Here is a 16,226-nt window from a genome sequence, read left to right as displayed (position 1 = left end):
AGAACGAAGCAAGCATGTTCCTCCCAGATCCATAGGAGCTAGATGAGGCAACATTCGCAATGAATTAAAATGCTTGTCACCTAGCGCATTCCGGACAGAGGGCAGTCTTTAAGACCCAGCGACAGTATTTGTCTGGAGAGGAAATGTTGCTTTTTGACAGATGAGAGAAATCCCCTTAGTGCTGGCTGTGGGAAGAGAGAAGTGAAGTCAGTCACCTGGTGGTGAAGGCCAGTAAAACAGCAAAGCAGGAGGAAAATTGCTCTCTCCCTCTCTCTTTCTCTCTCTCCCTCTTCTCTCTGTAGGATCCACCTCCTATTCTCTCAACTCTTTTAGCATAACCTTCAAAGGAGAACGTTCCCTTCAGACTTTATTATCTTCTTTTCCCCACTGAGAGAATACCTCTTAGCTGCAAGACATTTTTTAAGTCTATGCAGGACTTCGGGGATTCGGTTATCTTGCCAGGGAAATTGATCATTGGTAATGTCTGGGACTCACAGTGTGCCAAATTAGCTACCAGAGTAAGCCTGACGGAGGAAGGCTTTTATCATATACTCTTCTCTTCAGTTTGAACACATTTGCTTGAAATTTGCCGCATGATGCTGTCCAGGGAAGCAGCTTTTTTTCTTGGGATGCAGCAATTCGCTGGTTTCTAAGCTTATTGCAGAAGAAGAAATAATCTTAAATAGAGTGGATTTCTCCCCCCCTGTGGTTGATTCGACTGAGCTGTGTTCCACCGCGGTAACCATCAACGATCACCTGTCATTAAATCTTTGAGGAAGTAAAAACAAAGTGAATTATCATTATTATTTATTTATTTTTATTATTTTTAACCGGTGGAGGCGGCGTGACCACGGAGAATGAGACTGAGAGAAGCTGCCAGGGCTTGGAGGAGGATAAAGCTGAGTTTAAGCTGGAAACTAAAAGACTAGATTGTTATTTGGTACAACTTGCCCGGTTCCTCTCCACTTCCTTTAGTTTCGCTCCATGGACAGATCAACAAACCTGGACATTGAGGAGCTCAAGGTACGTGATCCTCATCGTCTCTCCTTTCCTTCACTCGCTCTCTTGCTCTCGGGTCTTCTTTTCTCTTCGCTGCCTCTTGCTAGCGCCGCTGGAATAGTTGGTGGTCTCATGGGACAGCGAGTGGGCATTCGGGGTGAAGCGTCCCCAGGCTCGGGCGCCCCTCCTAGGGCCGAGGACATGGAGGGCGGCTTTTCCCTAGCACTCTGGGGCTGGGCTCCCTCCCTTTCTGCTCCTCCTGTCAACAGCCACCTTGTCCTCCTCCTCCTCCTCCTCCTCCNCGGCGGGTGCTGCGTTGTATTCCAGCACTCCGCGAGACCCTTTCCTCCCACGACCCGACCCGGTTTCCCCCAGGGTCGTTACTGCCCAGGGCGCGAACTGGTGATCGGCCGGGGCACACTGCAAGTAAAAGGACTGGGGAGCTCGGTTCCCGTTTGGCGGGCGATGTGCCTTACCCCGGTACCCCCGCGCGCGAGTGAATCTGAGGAACAGGGGCAGGGGAACCGGAGGCGGGAGAGGGTCCGGGGGCGGGGCGGCATTGCGATCCTCTGAGTGCCCCTCCCCCGCCGCCTGGGCCTCCGGGCGTTGGGACCCTCACCCAGCGCCTGCCGCTCCGCCCTGCGTCTTCGCCGCGCCCTCTCTCTCCTGGGTCCTCCCCTTGACTGTGCGGGGTTGCCCGGCAAAAGCACCCGGTCTGCTGCCAATCCGCCCCTCTGCTGGTGGGCATCGCTGCCTACAGGGCCTTTAGAATATAAAAGAAAGAAAAATAAACTTAAAAATCAACAAATCACAAAATAATTTAAATGTCCCGCTCACTGTAAACGAAAAAGCACAAAGGGAGCTACACTAGAAACATTTTCCCCCCTATTTCTTCATCATTCTTTAAGCATTTTGTACACTCTACTATTTTGCTTCAAAGGGTATTTTTACTAGAGCTTCAGATGAGCTCTGTTCAGGTGAGGACTCTGTAGATATCCTCTCTAACTGGAGAAACTTGATTAGTTGAAGTTTGCCCTGAAATGTCAAAAAAATGGGTTTATCCAGAAAGCTGAGCTCAGGGCTGGGGAAAATCCCCCAAAGAGCACAAAAACCTCTCTCTGCAGCCAGTCTTCTGCCATGGCCACCAAGCATATCTGGTCCAAGAGCCCATTGAGCCTGGCTTTTCAAACTGCTTTAAAGAGAGGCAGGAGAGACAGACAGGTTGAGTTAAGACAGAGGGAGAATGTTAGGAAGGTATTAGAGATCACTTCCATTGGAGACTCCTGGGAGGAGGCAGATTTGATGTTCAAAAGTTGGCAAACAAGTTTCTGTGATTTGGTCAAGGTCACAGTCAGTAGACCTTGGCCTGAACTAGAAATCTTCCATTATCCTTGTACTATGCTAAGACATGATAGATTACCTTTGTGTTTGAAAAGATCCCTTGGTTCTCTTTCACCAGCATCCCACTCTCTTGGGAGAAGGGTTATGTTTTATTTGCTATGCAAAAGAGAGCATGAACCATGTGATGTATATTTATGCAGAGGTGGAGTATCTAGATTTTGTTGTTGTTGTTTGGGAACTACAGGGTGGCACAGAGGAAAACATTTTCTTTTAAGAAACTGAAGGGAAAAGTGAATTGAGGTGATCCTTTTTGCTGATATTCCCCTAGTTCCCTACAAGTGTATCTCCCTCTGAACCCACGGAACCTACCAAACGTTTTAAATGTACAAAAAGAGAAACCCACTGTGGAAACTTCTGTTAGTAGAAGATCTCAGCTTAATCCTGATACTACTACACATTGATTCAAGATTCTCATAGCCAGAGTGTGCTAAACTGTGGATGGACATAAACTGTGGATGGGCAGCAAAGGGTAGAGAACTAAAAGTTTTAGGGCATGAGGGAGTGTGTTGGCAATGACTCTGAAGAAATGAAGGAATACTAGACAAAAAGGTCAATTGAAGTTGCCCAGAAATTATGTCAGAGCAAACTACTTTTGAGAGTCAAAACTGTCAGGGGAGAAATGTTGGCAAGCCTTAATAAAAAAATGTTTGAGGTCCTCCAGTTTAGGAAATAAATTCATGTCATCAGTTTTGAATACACACCTGGAATATTAAGTTTTGGAATACTTACATTCTGAAATATATATGATTTGTGATATATATACTGCATGTGGACAAATTTACCTGGATTTCTTCTTAGAGCAGAATGCATTGGCTTGGGTTTCCTAGACAATTTGATTTCCATTTATTCTCTGGTGGCTCCTTACTAGAGAACTGCCCAGGGTGATTGATGGAGAGAGAGAAGAAGAAAGCTGGGGATACTTATTTTGGCATTATTTGGCTGTTTTGACTTTTCTTCTAGTGATCCCATGATGCTTCCATAAATGCACATCCACATAAAACTTTAGTTTTTGTGATGCTTTAAATACATGAAAATAAAACAATACTTACAGGGACTTGTTAAATAAATATGTATATTATTCTAAACATTCAGTTTAGCAGAGTTTTAGATAATCAATATTACAGGAAGTTGCTTATCTCAGGTTCTAAGAAAGGCACATTTTACTAATTCTTTATTTTTTGTTTGGAATAAACATTTCTTTATGATATCTGAGCACAAATTTATATTTTTTACTGTGCCAGGTGTGTGAGCATTATATTTTGATGTGCTGTACAGTAAATAATATTGCCTTTTGTAACTTTTTAAACTAAAGATAAGCTTCAGTAAGTGTTAAATCACTGCCATCATTATCATAAATATAATATGCATATTAAGGGATTTGTTGGTGGAAAACTAAAATATAGCTATGTGTGTAAAACTTGCTAATGAAGGCAAGCATGTTTCATCTTCTATTCTGCACACAAGCCCCTGATGAAACAGATCAGTGGTGAAAAGGGAGAGAGTTCTCAACCAGAGAATTTTGGTCTGTTCTTTTCCTTTGATCTCTGTTTCTTTCTCCAATGCATGTATAAACTTTACTCTGGATTTTTGCCTTAGTGTTTGTTTTAAAGAAGAAACAACATCAAACAACCCAAGATTTGGGTTGATACTTTGGAAATATGGGTGTTAATGAATATTGATATTAGAAAAAGCATCCTCTATCCTGGAATATCTCTGAGTTATATATGACTCTGTGCATTTTAGTAGAAGATATTTAAATATTAACTTTAGCTTTGTAGTTTGTTTCTTTTAAAAAACTGATCTTATATACTGGAACTGAGACTGCTACTAATTTTTAGAGTTGATGATTTTACATTTGCACTTTGTAAGGTTTATTTTTTAATACATTGAGGCTGGATAAATGGTTGTGATTAAGTGGAGGACTTTGTTGATTCCTTGACTCAACTTTTAGAATATGGGTTCTAATTCACCTGTACAAATTTGGCAATTAGACAATTATGGTTTTCTATACTAAGGATATATTTAACATATATAATTGTAATTTGCTTGGGAATAAAAAATGTAAAACACATTAAGAATACAGTACCATTTTGCAGTCATATTTGATTTCAGCTTTTATTTATTTATTTGTCAAGATTGTTCCTTTAATGAGATCACTGCTTAGAAGTTAAAATGGGAAAATTTCTATTTGTTCGATTTGTATGAAGAAAATGAACAATGTGCATCTGGAATTTTTTAATTATTATTTTGTAAGGTGCAAAACCTATAAACCACATAGTTAGTCTTGAGATGCATAAAGAAACTTTTTTCAATAAGGGTGATTTTAATTGTTTGAGTTCATTTAGTGAAGTCCAGTCAGTGTTGCTTAATGTTATCCTTTCAATTTGAACAAAATTTCATCTGCTAAGAACTTGAAACTTGCCCTAGATAGGTGAGGCAAAACCTTCCCAGAATAATACAATCAGGTCATTAGGAAAGTATTGTACAGGCAGGAAATGATAATCCAGCAAAAACATGCGTACGTATTTTAAACAAATGGTTAGTTCAAAACTGCTGAGGTCTTAAACCAGCCTCATAGTACATTTATCTACAATTCAAACAGGAGAATTGGCACCTAGAAGAATTCTAAAAATTTTTTTCTTTCCTTTCCTTTTTTTTTTTTTTTTTCATCAATAAGACACTCAGCCCAGGAAAGTCGAGCTTGCTGCAGTGTGGGAGGCTTTGTGATGAGTGTAAGTAGGTGGTATATTTTAATGCTAGTCATTCCATAGTGAAAAATAGTACTCTACAACACATGCTATATTTTTAGCAACCTGCCTTATATATTCATTTGTTGGTTTAGAATAAAGAAACCTATTTGTGAATACTGAAGTATTTGACTTCTTTAATAGCTTATGGAATTATAACTTTGTCCATCCAGATTCAGTGCCAGATCTCCTGGTAACAAAAATTAGCCATAAAGATCCAGTAATAATTAACCTCAATTTTTAAAGTTGATATTATTTTAAGTGGAAAAATTTTAATTGTATAGATTTATGGGGTACAACATGACATTTTAATATGTTATGTATACAATGTGGAATGATTAGATTAAACCAATTAATACATTCATTACCTTACTTTTTGGTGGCAAGACACTTGAAACTTATCCTTTTAGTTATTTTGAAATATATGGCACATCATAACATAGATATTTTAAAATTCAGAAATGGTGTTAATTGAAGTGAAATAAATTTCAAGTGATACTAGTGAAACATTGTCTATACAGTTAGGAAGAATGAAAGAAAATACTTGATATGTGAGAATTAGGGATATGAGAGAATTAGGGATAATACATTTGAGGAAAGACATACAAATGACTAGTTGCAAAATCTTCTGTGGTCTGCTGTCATTACTAAGCATATATCCTAACCTCCCTACTAGCTATCACAGCTTTTGCTGATCTTCAGATTTTACCAATTGAAAATACATCAACTTTTGAAGTTGCAGTAAAAAGAATATTTTAAGATTTATGGACCTAAATTCATAGCTTCACAAGATGGCTTAATGCTGTAAGTCAATAAATCAGCATGTGTCTTTTGGGATATTCCTTTTATATAGTATTTAGTGAGTTGTTTCTCACACTATATTGGAATTTCAGCTAAAATAAAATGTGGTACAGCTTACAACTTTAGGATACTAAGGAAAATGGCCAGTTCCTTGTGTTCAAAGTTCAATGAGTTTTTGAGTATATGCATTTAAATTGGTAACTGTTTAAATGAGTGAATGTTTACACGTCAAAACAAAACTTTAAAGCTTAATTGTTGAGAATTGTGATAAAATTCTTAGCATCTAACACTCTGTTACTAAAGTAAGCTACCTTATTGTATATCAGTGTGCATTTTAGTATACTAATATCTACATTTTTCGTTTTACTCACTTTCTTTCCCTGGAAAATGTTTAGAAAGATTGGGTGATCTTATTTCCCAATGAAACGGACTAGTCTTTTAGGCCAACCATGGAAATGAGCAATCTTAGGGATTATTCTCTTTTCAAGAAAATTATAGAGCCTTATACTCTAAGTATTGAAAAATGTACTAAGTGCCTTGAGAAGTTTTTTTCTTTTATGCTTCTAAACAATATATTTTTTTTGTAGGTTGACTCTGAAAAAAATATTATCAACCCTGGTCAAATTTTAGAATATTTACACTGTTTTGTTGGTATTGAATAGATTATCTAGAGGGTTTCTGTGCCAAATTGACATTGAAGACTTTTAAAAATAAGAAACTCCAGCATTCATCCACAAAGACTGTAATTGCCATGGCAATGCCTATCTGTGAAGCAAGGGCTGTCTTCAATCTTAGATATTAATACAGTCATTCCACACCAGAATGGAGCTCAGAAGCAGTTAGACTCCAGAGGTACACAGAAGTACTAAAGCTCTCTTTCCTAATCTGACAGCTTGTGACCTTTAAGGAGATTCATTTGTGTGGTGGAAAGAGTGTTGATCTGGTGAGAGTAGTACTTGAAAGATACTGTTCACACCATGGCTCTGCCCTTTACCAGTGTGGCATCTCAGGCAGGTTCTTCAAACCTTCTTTGTTTTGGGTGTCTCTGTGTTGCAGGGTGGAGGAGTCAGGAATAGGATTTTATTAAAGGGCTTTGTTGTAATCATTTTAGCTATAACTGAAAAATTTGCTTAGACATTATCCTCTAAACAAGCTCATAATTTAACCAATGAAAGGAAAGGGAGTTTGGAGACACTGTCGAGTCTACTTCTTCTTTAGGCCCTGCAGAAGGGCCTAGAACTATAAGACCAAGGAACACAAGATGAAAACCTCAGGACCAGTGAATCTCAAATGAAGTTGCAGGTTTGTGTGACTATGGCTCCCAGTCTTTTTTTTGAAAATGACATTTTTGTGTACTTCTCAAAGAAAATCCTTTTCAAATTGATAAAGTTAACATGAGTCTTTTTATTCCCCAACTATTTCTTTGTCTGCACAGTAGAACAGGTTTATCTGATCAATATTATATTTTAATTTTATGGATGTCACAATGGAGACTCAGAAAAATAAAGTGAAGTGTCCAGAATTACAAGGTTAATATATAATGGAATAGGACTCAAATCTATGTCTTCAATTTCCAAATCTTATCCTAGTATGTACATATATGTACATATACATGTACATATATATACATATATATGTATATATGCTAAAATTCAGGAAGTTCTGAAAGAACTTCTCATGGTAGAGATTTCACACTGAATTTCTTGAATATTCTTGTTTTAAAGAAGAATGACAGAATTTGAGTTGTGTTCATAGTATCTACTCTTATAATAGTATAATTGTTCACATTGCATTTTTAAAAGCAATTATACTCCTTCCTATTCTTTGGGCCAAATTACTGTCAATTGATATTTGTTCATAAAACAAAACATAAAATGATAGATAAATTACAAAATGAGGCCTCTGGATAATAGTTTCATAATCTTAAACCAATATATTTTAAAATTAAATTTTATGTAATTTATGTAATTCCACTAGTCTTCCTTATTATTTTGCTCTTCAGATCACTGGTTTTGTTAGGGCTATACGTTGAATTTAACTTCTTGAATGGATTTGACATTTCTGCTTGGTGTACATTTACTTTTCAGTTCTTGAAATTTAAAAAAAAATCTGATACTGCAATTATCAAGTTCTTAGACTTATGGTCTATTATAAACCTAGACATCAATACTAGATAATTTAGTACATAATGAAACTAAAGTTCTTAATGGAACTCTTTGAAATTTAACAAAATTAAATATTTGACTATAAAATAAATTTTGTTTTATGTTTGGATATAGTTTTTTATGTCTTTCTCCCCTAAAATTTCGTTAAGACAAAAATGTCAGGAATTATAAATGACATACATATACGTATAATAAAATAATATTTTGGAAGAACATTTCTTTTAATATTTAATAACACCTTTTTGAGGATGCTTATCAAAACCTTTGTAAGTCTTGGTATTCATAGGTCTAACTAGATGTGACTTAGCTAGTAGCACATTTTCTAGTGAACAATCATTATTTCCTTTAATCTTTTCCCTTTATCATCAGTCCTAGATTTGGGCATTCTTGTGGGGACCATTCCCCTCTCCTTGCTCTAGAGTGACTGCTTAAGTGACATAAGAAGAGAAAATAACACAGCTCTTTTGAGCCCTGGATCCTGGGTGGTGGAATACACTCCCTTACAAAGTCAGAGTCTTGCACAAGTACCTGCTCGGTCGTGGTCTCATCAGAACTATTCATGGCTATTAGCCATGAACATTCTGTGTTGTTTCTGAATAGTTAAAAATGCAAAACTTAAATATTTGAGCACCAGGCATCTACTATATTTGCCTTTACTAGAGAAATGTAATGCTTCTATTCCTAACCCACGTTATCATCATCTAACTTAGTTCTACATTTGTTTTAAAATTCCCATCTTTCTATAGAAGGGCTATGGAAAGATTATCTAGCTAAGATAAAAGAGCTTTTGATTCTTTTTTGTGTAGAAACAGCCAATTCAGCTGCCATGACTGAGAACATTTTTGTGAAACATGATATAATAAATCAATGTCATGAACAGGAAAATACTGTTATCATCCTGATACCAAAGTATTTACCTACTTAGATATTTGAGGGTTTTTAAAATCCAAAACATAAGAAAAACTAATAAGTAAATAAATTGCTTACCTCAAGATGTATTGAATTTTATTTTAGCTTTCCACTTCTTCCTCAATATGAGATGCACAAGAGAGAAATTCTATCTAGTCTTAGTAAAGGAATTAGTTCTGATTATAAGTAACTGGTTGGTTTTTTTTAATGTGAATTTTTTTTAATCATAAAACTGACAGCATTTCTTCTTTACTTTAGTTCCCTCTTTATCTTTACTGCAGAGGCATATTTGTGGCCCACATCAGGCTTCATAATACTCATAATACTTTTTTTCTATTCTTAAGTACTTTTATAAAGAATTATTAGTCACAAATAGACATGCTTAAAATTATTAGAACTTTTTGCAGAGACTCAGTTATTTTCATAATGTTTTAGTGGACAAGACATATTGTTTTACATCTCTTATGGGAATATTTAACTGTTTGTCTGTTTTCTTTACATTGTCAAGGGCTACAGAATATAGAAAGTTTAAATTATAATGCTGTACGTCCCCAGTTATGCTGTATACATGACTTCCACTGCATGTCATAACTGTGTAACTTTTGAACCCAATTTACCATTATACTCTTAGAGTAAAATAATTATACTTAACACTTATATTATTGGAACTTGTTATAAGACATCCTGCATAAGTCATTATTACTTTTTAAAAATTATTCTCAAATTTGGCATGAGTGAAGAATGATCGATCACCTGTGCTGATAAATTTCTGAATTTCTAATGCCTATTACTCTTGTCTGTGTAGAGACATTAGTTTAGAAAATGTTAAAATAAATGGGGTCATCTTAATCAGAATTTTGTTTAATGTTTTTAAATCTGCTTTGTAAAAATCAATATTTTGATCAGTTGATTGCTCTAGGCAGCAGAGGCACTTGGACTTTTAGATTTTATTTTGTCTCATCAAGTTTCTTAAAGTTCATGTCTGAGTCATAGTTCAAAGAGTAAGCAGTTCCTACATGGTATTGTGTCAATAAAACTCCTCATTATTACCTCATTCCTGGGAGTAATTATGAGCATTCAGTAATTATGGAATATGAAATACACAGCTGGATTAAGTTAAATATATTCTTGACATGTGGCAAGTACAATAGAAGATCTTCATCTGCTTAAGTCCAATTACAATACAAACTACCCTCATTTTATAAATACTCATCTGCTATAATATGTATCAGCAGATTGGTATTTATAAAATACAGTATATTGTATATAATATGTAATTATAATTACAACATAACATATGCTCTATAACATACAATATGTAACATTTATATATATCATTAATTTCCTAAAATAATAGCTTATATATTAAATAAAAAACATATCTGACTTTAGAATGTTAAATTTTTATAAGCAGGAACTATTTTTTTTTAAAAATCGATTTCATATTTAGATATACATGAAGGGAATTTCAGAAACTGTTTTAAAATATGTTTTAAAGCATAGTGAAATTTTAGTTTTTATTTTATTTTGTTGTGCTGGGGATTGAACCCAAGGCCTTGTGCATGTGAGGCAAGCACTCTACCAACTGAGCTATATCCTCAGCCCAAAATTTTAGTTTTATAAATACTATACTATCCCAAATAAGTAAGTAGAAATGCTATACTTTAACTTGATGTTCATAGACTCCTGTAATTGTAAAAATCACCTGTGAACAAGATTCGTGTGTGATTTTTTTGTCTTCTCTGTCTTAGTTTTCTGATGTTTACAGAGACACACCATAAATCTTTTTTGCTCGTTCACAGTTGTGGAATTGTATTTTGGTGTTTTGCAACACACATAATGTAATTAAAAATCCAAAACACTGAACTATAATTTTTTCTCCACGTTGTGTTATTGATGAATAGCATCAGAGTGCAAATGAATAAAGATAATATGAAACATCAATGAAAATATGGGGATGGCAACAGTAATTTATAGTTTAATTGAATGATTCTAAGAGAAGGAATGATTCTAAGGAAACATAAATACAAACATAATAAACACCATGCTTCTACCCTAAAAGAAGATTTGACTTCCATAGTCTGTCTTTCTCTTAGGTTTAAATAATCCAGTATCCAAATTTTACATTAAAAGCCCTGCAATTCACTGTGGTATTATTAGGTATAAACCTTGTCACTCTTTGATGTAAACACTACTGAATTGTTAGTAGGAATTTAATTTTGAATTATTTCCAAGCATATACATTATAGGAATTTTTACTTATTTGATCTTTTACTTTTTAGAATATTTTAATCGCTTTTGTGTACCCATTCCAAAGTTTATGTTGCCTGGAATTTTGTTCATGATGTATGTTGTATTCCTGTTTCCCATGCTCCATAGGTGATCTTATCTATTCATACAGCTTCTACTTTCCCTTAAAAGTTGATGCGCCCACCTCCCTCTTCTCACTTGAGCCACCTGGCCTCTTCCCCTGTGTTCAGTAATATGCCAGAAACCTCTGTGTTTCACAGCCACTTCAGTCTAAGAACTCTGAGGGCACCCTTTGCTTCCTGGCAAATCTGAGCCTTCTGTAATGTCGTCTCTCTTGTTTAGTATTTCACCATTCACTCAGTATAAGCTGAAGCTACAAGGAGACGTTCCTGCTCGTCCCCTTCTATTCCTTAGGGTCTGTGTCTTCTCTTCCACACGTTTTGTTAAAATCCTAAATCATGTTCCCATCTTAAGAAGTATATATGAATTTCTTGCAGTGATGCTGGTTATGTTGTAGTGAATGTAATATGGCTGTAGGGTTAAGGGTGGGGTCAGAATCACTGCAAAGAGATTTATATATTCTTTTTATAAATTTCCAGTAAATCATCTCAAAGTAAGTTGGAAAACACTAGAAACTGGGACACCAAGGCTGGTCCCTTTGCTAGATGGAGAGGGATTTAGAAGTTTCTAGAATTGCCCAAGGGTAGTCTCCAAAAGGAAGAAAAAAAATGGCCTTTGGAAGCTATACTTGACAGTAGCCACTGATTAACTATGACAAAAATGTTCAGGTTGAAGAAAAGCACACACAGATTATTTAGAAATAATAATGACCAATTTTGATTTTATGCATTGATGGGATCTTTGCATTACACTCTCCCAAAGCTATAAATTACACTTAATAATTTTCTCAGCTGATTTTCTGTATTTTTTGACAGTTTGATAAAATTTCTTATAGTAAAAATATTATCTGCCTCTGGGAATGTGAGAGCTCTCTCTCTTTGAGGTGGTCTGGAGACACTCAGCTTACACAGTAAGCCAGCTAAGCAAGCAAGAGGTGGGTGTGTGGGAATCTCAATGTAGGTAGGCCAGGTAATGTTATACTTGGACTTACGGACACCTGTCAATGTCTTGGTTAGATGGCTTTGTAATTATTTTACCCTTGTTATCTTAAATACTCTAGTAGAAATTATAGTGTTTTAGTTGTTTTTAAAGGAATACAATATGAGATTAATATGAGTAAGGTAATGTAGACATGCATAGATCAAAGTAGGAATGGGGTTGTAAGGTCTAACTGAAGATGTATGGTGACAGCAATGAATGTTCCTAGGAATGTGTGATTTGCAAGAAGTGGCACCTGTCCATGATTTCTTAACACTCCTTAGCTATCCTCTCTCTGTCTAGCCAATCTCCAAGCATCTGACATCCAAGCAATCCACAATTTCACATTTCCAGATGTTCCTTTAAGAATAAAACAATAATTGTCCTTTATCTGATTAAATTTCCTTGTTAATTCTGGTTGCTTATTTCATAATCCAATCCAAATCATAATTAAAAACAATATAGAGGTGCTCATTTCCAGGCTTTCTCTGATCTCTCTCCTACCTTCCTCCCAACAGGCCCATGCACAGGGACACACACATTCTACCATAAACTTCACCGAGTAACTCACTTCTTCTTGCTCATGCCAGTTCCTCTCCTTTGTTGTCATGCACATGTTCTTGACCGAGGGAATCTCCACTTCTTTGCCAGGAGAATTCCTACTCGCTGATCTATAGCTAGTCCCAGGAAGAGATGGTTGTTTCCTCCTTTGTGTTCCTCATGCTGTGTTGGTTTAGCTCCAGCGTACACTTTTAACTAATTGGCATTGCAGGAGAGAAAATGGTCTGTATGTTCAGTCCTCTGAACTCTGCTGAACATTGTTTAGGGCCAGTATAAAGTCTGTATTTGTGTATGTTCTGAGTTTCCTTGAAAAGAATGTGTATTTTTTCACTTGTTAGAGACTAAGTCTTACATATGTAAATTTTATTAAGCTTATTCTTCATGCTGTTTCAAGCACTGGCTGTGAAACCAGATTTGAATTACTGGGGTACATGTATGCTTCCTGTTTATTTCCAGAATAGCAGAAAGCACTCTGAAGTGTTGTGGTCAGTTGGTTTATTAGATACTCCTGCAAAATTGATTACTGGCTTCTTTTATGTGCCTGGTGCTTCTTATTACTTAATTTTGGTTCTCAGTTTACCTTTTCTCTATCCTTGGCCTCTAGACTGGGCTGAGGAGACTATACATTCAATTTCTTTTCTGTCCATGAAGTTCCAGAGCTTCATATGTCAATTATATTGTTGATTCTTCATTCTGTTTTTCTACTTTGTTTAACTGCAAATTATGAAAGATGTATGTTACAATTTCTTGGCAGGTATTTACATATTTTTTCTTACTTCTCAATTTCTGCCTATGTTCTTGAGACAGTTGTGTCAGATATATGTAAATTTGGCATTGTTACCTTAATTAAAATTTTATTATTACATATTGACCCTCTTTATCTCTAATAATGATTTATGCCTTTAAGTTTATTTTGTCTGAGTTTAATACAGCTACATCAGTTTTCTCAAATACCACTATAACATTACCAAACTTTATTTTGATTAGTACTTTTGATATATATGTTTTTTCATCTTTTTATTTTCAACTTTTTTGTCCACTTAAATTTTAGATGTAGCCAGATGGAATTGTGCATGCTTGTCATCCTAGTGACTCAGGAGGCTGAGGCAGGAGGATTATAAGTTCAAGGCCAGCCTCAGCAACTTACTGTGGCTCTTCACAACTTAATGAGAACTTGTTTTAAAATTTAAAAAAAAAAAATAAAGTACTGGATATGTAACTCAGTGTAAAGTACCCCTGGGTTCAATCTTCAGTGTGTGTGTTGGGCAGGGGGGTATTTAGATGTTTTTCTTATGAACAGCAGTAGATAGATTTTAGAAATACATTTGGATAATGTTTTGCCTTTTATTTACTGCAATTAGCTTATTTATATTTAATGTAATTTATAATACATTTGGATTTATTTCTGCCATTTTCATTAATGATTTCTGCTCATCCCAGTAATTGCTTTTCCACTGTCTAAAGTATCTATGGTAGTGACAAACTTACTTTTCTTGGTAGTCTGAAAAAAAAAATCTTTATTTTATTTTGGAATTTTTTTTCTGGGTATATGTTTCCAGATATAAAGCATTTTTTCCCTTAGAACATAAAAGTTATTTCACTGTGTTTTTTATTCTAATATTGTCAACAAGAAATCAGATTTTAACTCAAATGTCCATAAGTATTTTTTCTTTAGCAACTGTGAATTTCTCACTTTTGCCTTTAGTGGTCGTAAGATTTACTATGATAAGTGTGAATTTTAAAACAATTTGCACAGCTTAGTATTTTATGCTTTTCTTGAATCTTTGTGAAAGAAGAAAATTAGACTGCATTAGAGTTAGGGTTTTTCTGAGGACTACCATATTTTCTTTATAAAGAAGCTTTGGTCCAGCAACTGTAGCCTTGGTGATTATACTATACCTTCATTAGGTCCTACTTCATCTTATTTATATTCTGCATTGACTCTATGCTGTCTGAAGTGTGGAAAATATAACTATATGATAAACACTGAGGACTATGGATTTTGCTTTGTTTGTTTTATGCATCTAATGTTATCTGCTAAACCACTAATACAGCTTAGATATTTATCACATCCTTGTTGATGTTTTAGCAATATTTGGTGGTAGACCAGGATTTTATATTGGGGAAAGAATGCTATCTGTTCTAGTCAGCTTTTTTTCCCCCATCACTTTGTCCAACACAAAATAAAAACACCAGTCAAATAATGAGCAAATGATAGCTAGTTCCTGTGACTAATGATTAACTCTGTATTTCCAGGCTTTTTATAAGAAGTTTATCACCATGTGATGATGACATAAGAACTCATCTTTGGATCAGGTGGGAGAATTCCCCTTTGGATTTCTTTTGAAGTGATATACACCAAAATATTTTAGAAACTTTATTTATATAGTTGGGATGTTCTTATGACAAGCTTTCCATTATGTAGTTGATTTTGAGTTTTCTCTTTTCTGTAATGCTTAGCCTTGGGAGAAATTTCTTTCCAGATTCCATATGTTTGATGTTTGGTTCCAGGAATTAGTGACAGTAATCCTAGTCAACTCAATTTTAGATTATCCACAGGCTAGCAGATTTTTAGGCATTATAAGGTATACACTAACTTTTGTGAAATAAAAAGCAACCCATGCAGTATGATTTAAGATTCTGTAAACCTCCTACCCCCTCGGGGAAAAAATTTCCCAGTTGTCTCAAATTTCCATCATTTAAATCATTCCCGTAGATTAAGAGAATGGTTCTCAAACTATTCTCTTATGAAGTTTTGGTTAGTTGCGACTAAAAGGGAACAGTAGCAGTTATCAATTTTATAAATTCATAGTATCTCTCTTTCATTGTTTTCAATTGTTGGTGTCACTGCTTCTCTGACCCAAAATACGGTTTATTTTTCCAATTTAGTTATACACACACACACACACACACACACACACAGCTTGTGTCTAAGCTTGATAAATAAAAATTTTGGAGGCCATAAAGAGCATCAGACCAGACAAGCAACTTGGCACATGCATGTACGTGCACACATGTACCAAATACAATGATTGTAAGGTACCGTTGTTTATGCAGTTTTCTAAGTGCTTGTACTCTAGTTGAGTCCATATGATATAGGCACTAGATGCTCAGGTCTCAACTTCTCTAATTGTAAAGATAATTGCCCAGGTAATTAGAGTTGGGGCACAGCAAGGCTCTGTTTCCATCCATGGACCGGAGCTTTGATGGCTCTATATTCTCTCTTAGTACCTTCAGTTAGCCACTATGCTAGGTAATTGATGTGAGGAAAAAACACCTGATATATATATATATA

General features: G+C 35.4%; 1 protein-coding gene across 1 annotated transcript in view; it reads left to right on the top strand.

Annotated features, from left to right (window-relative positions):
• The first annotated feature begins 269 nt into the window (after positions 1-269).
• Sgcz (sarcoglycan zeta) overlaps positions 270-16,226 on the top strand; it is a 1,015,926-nt gene continuing 999,969 nt past the window's right edge. The window contains exon 1 of the mRNA XM_015486040.2: positions 270-1,023. Coding sequence (XP_015341526.2) covers positions 985-1,023 — 39 coding nt within the window. The 5' untranslated portion in view covers positions 270-984. The remainder of the gene's footprint in view (positions 1,024-16,226) is intronic.

The sequence above is a fragment of the Marmota marmota genome, unplaced genomic scaffold, assembly GCF_001458135.2.
Source record: "Marmota marmota marmota unplaced genomic scaffold, marMar, whole genome shotgun sequence".
NCBI classification, from domain to species: Eukaryota; Metazoa; Chordata; class Mammalia; order Rodentia; family Sciuridae; genus Marmota; species Marmota marmota.
Note: the sequence above shows the minus strand (reverse complement) of the source record. Positions and strands in the feature narration are given on the sequence as shown.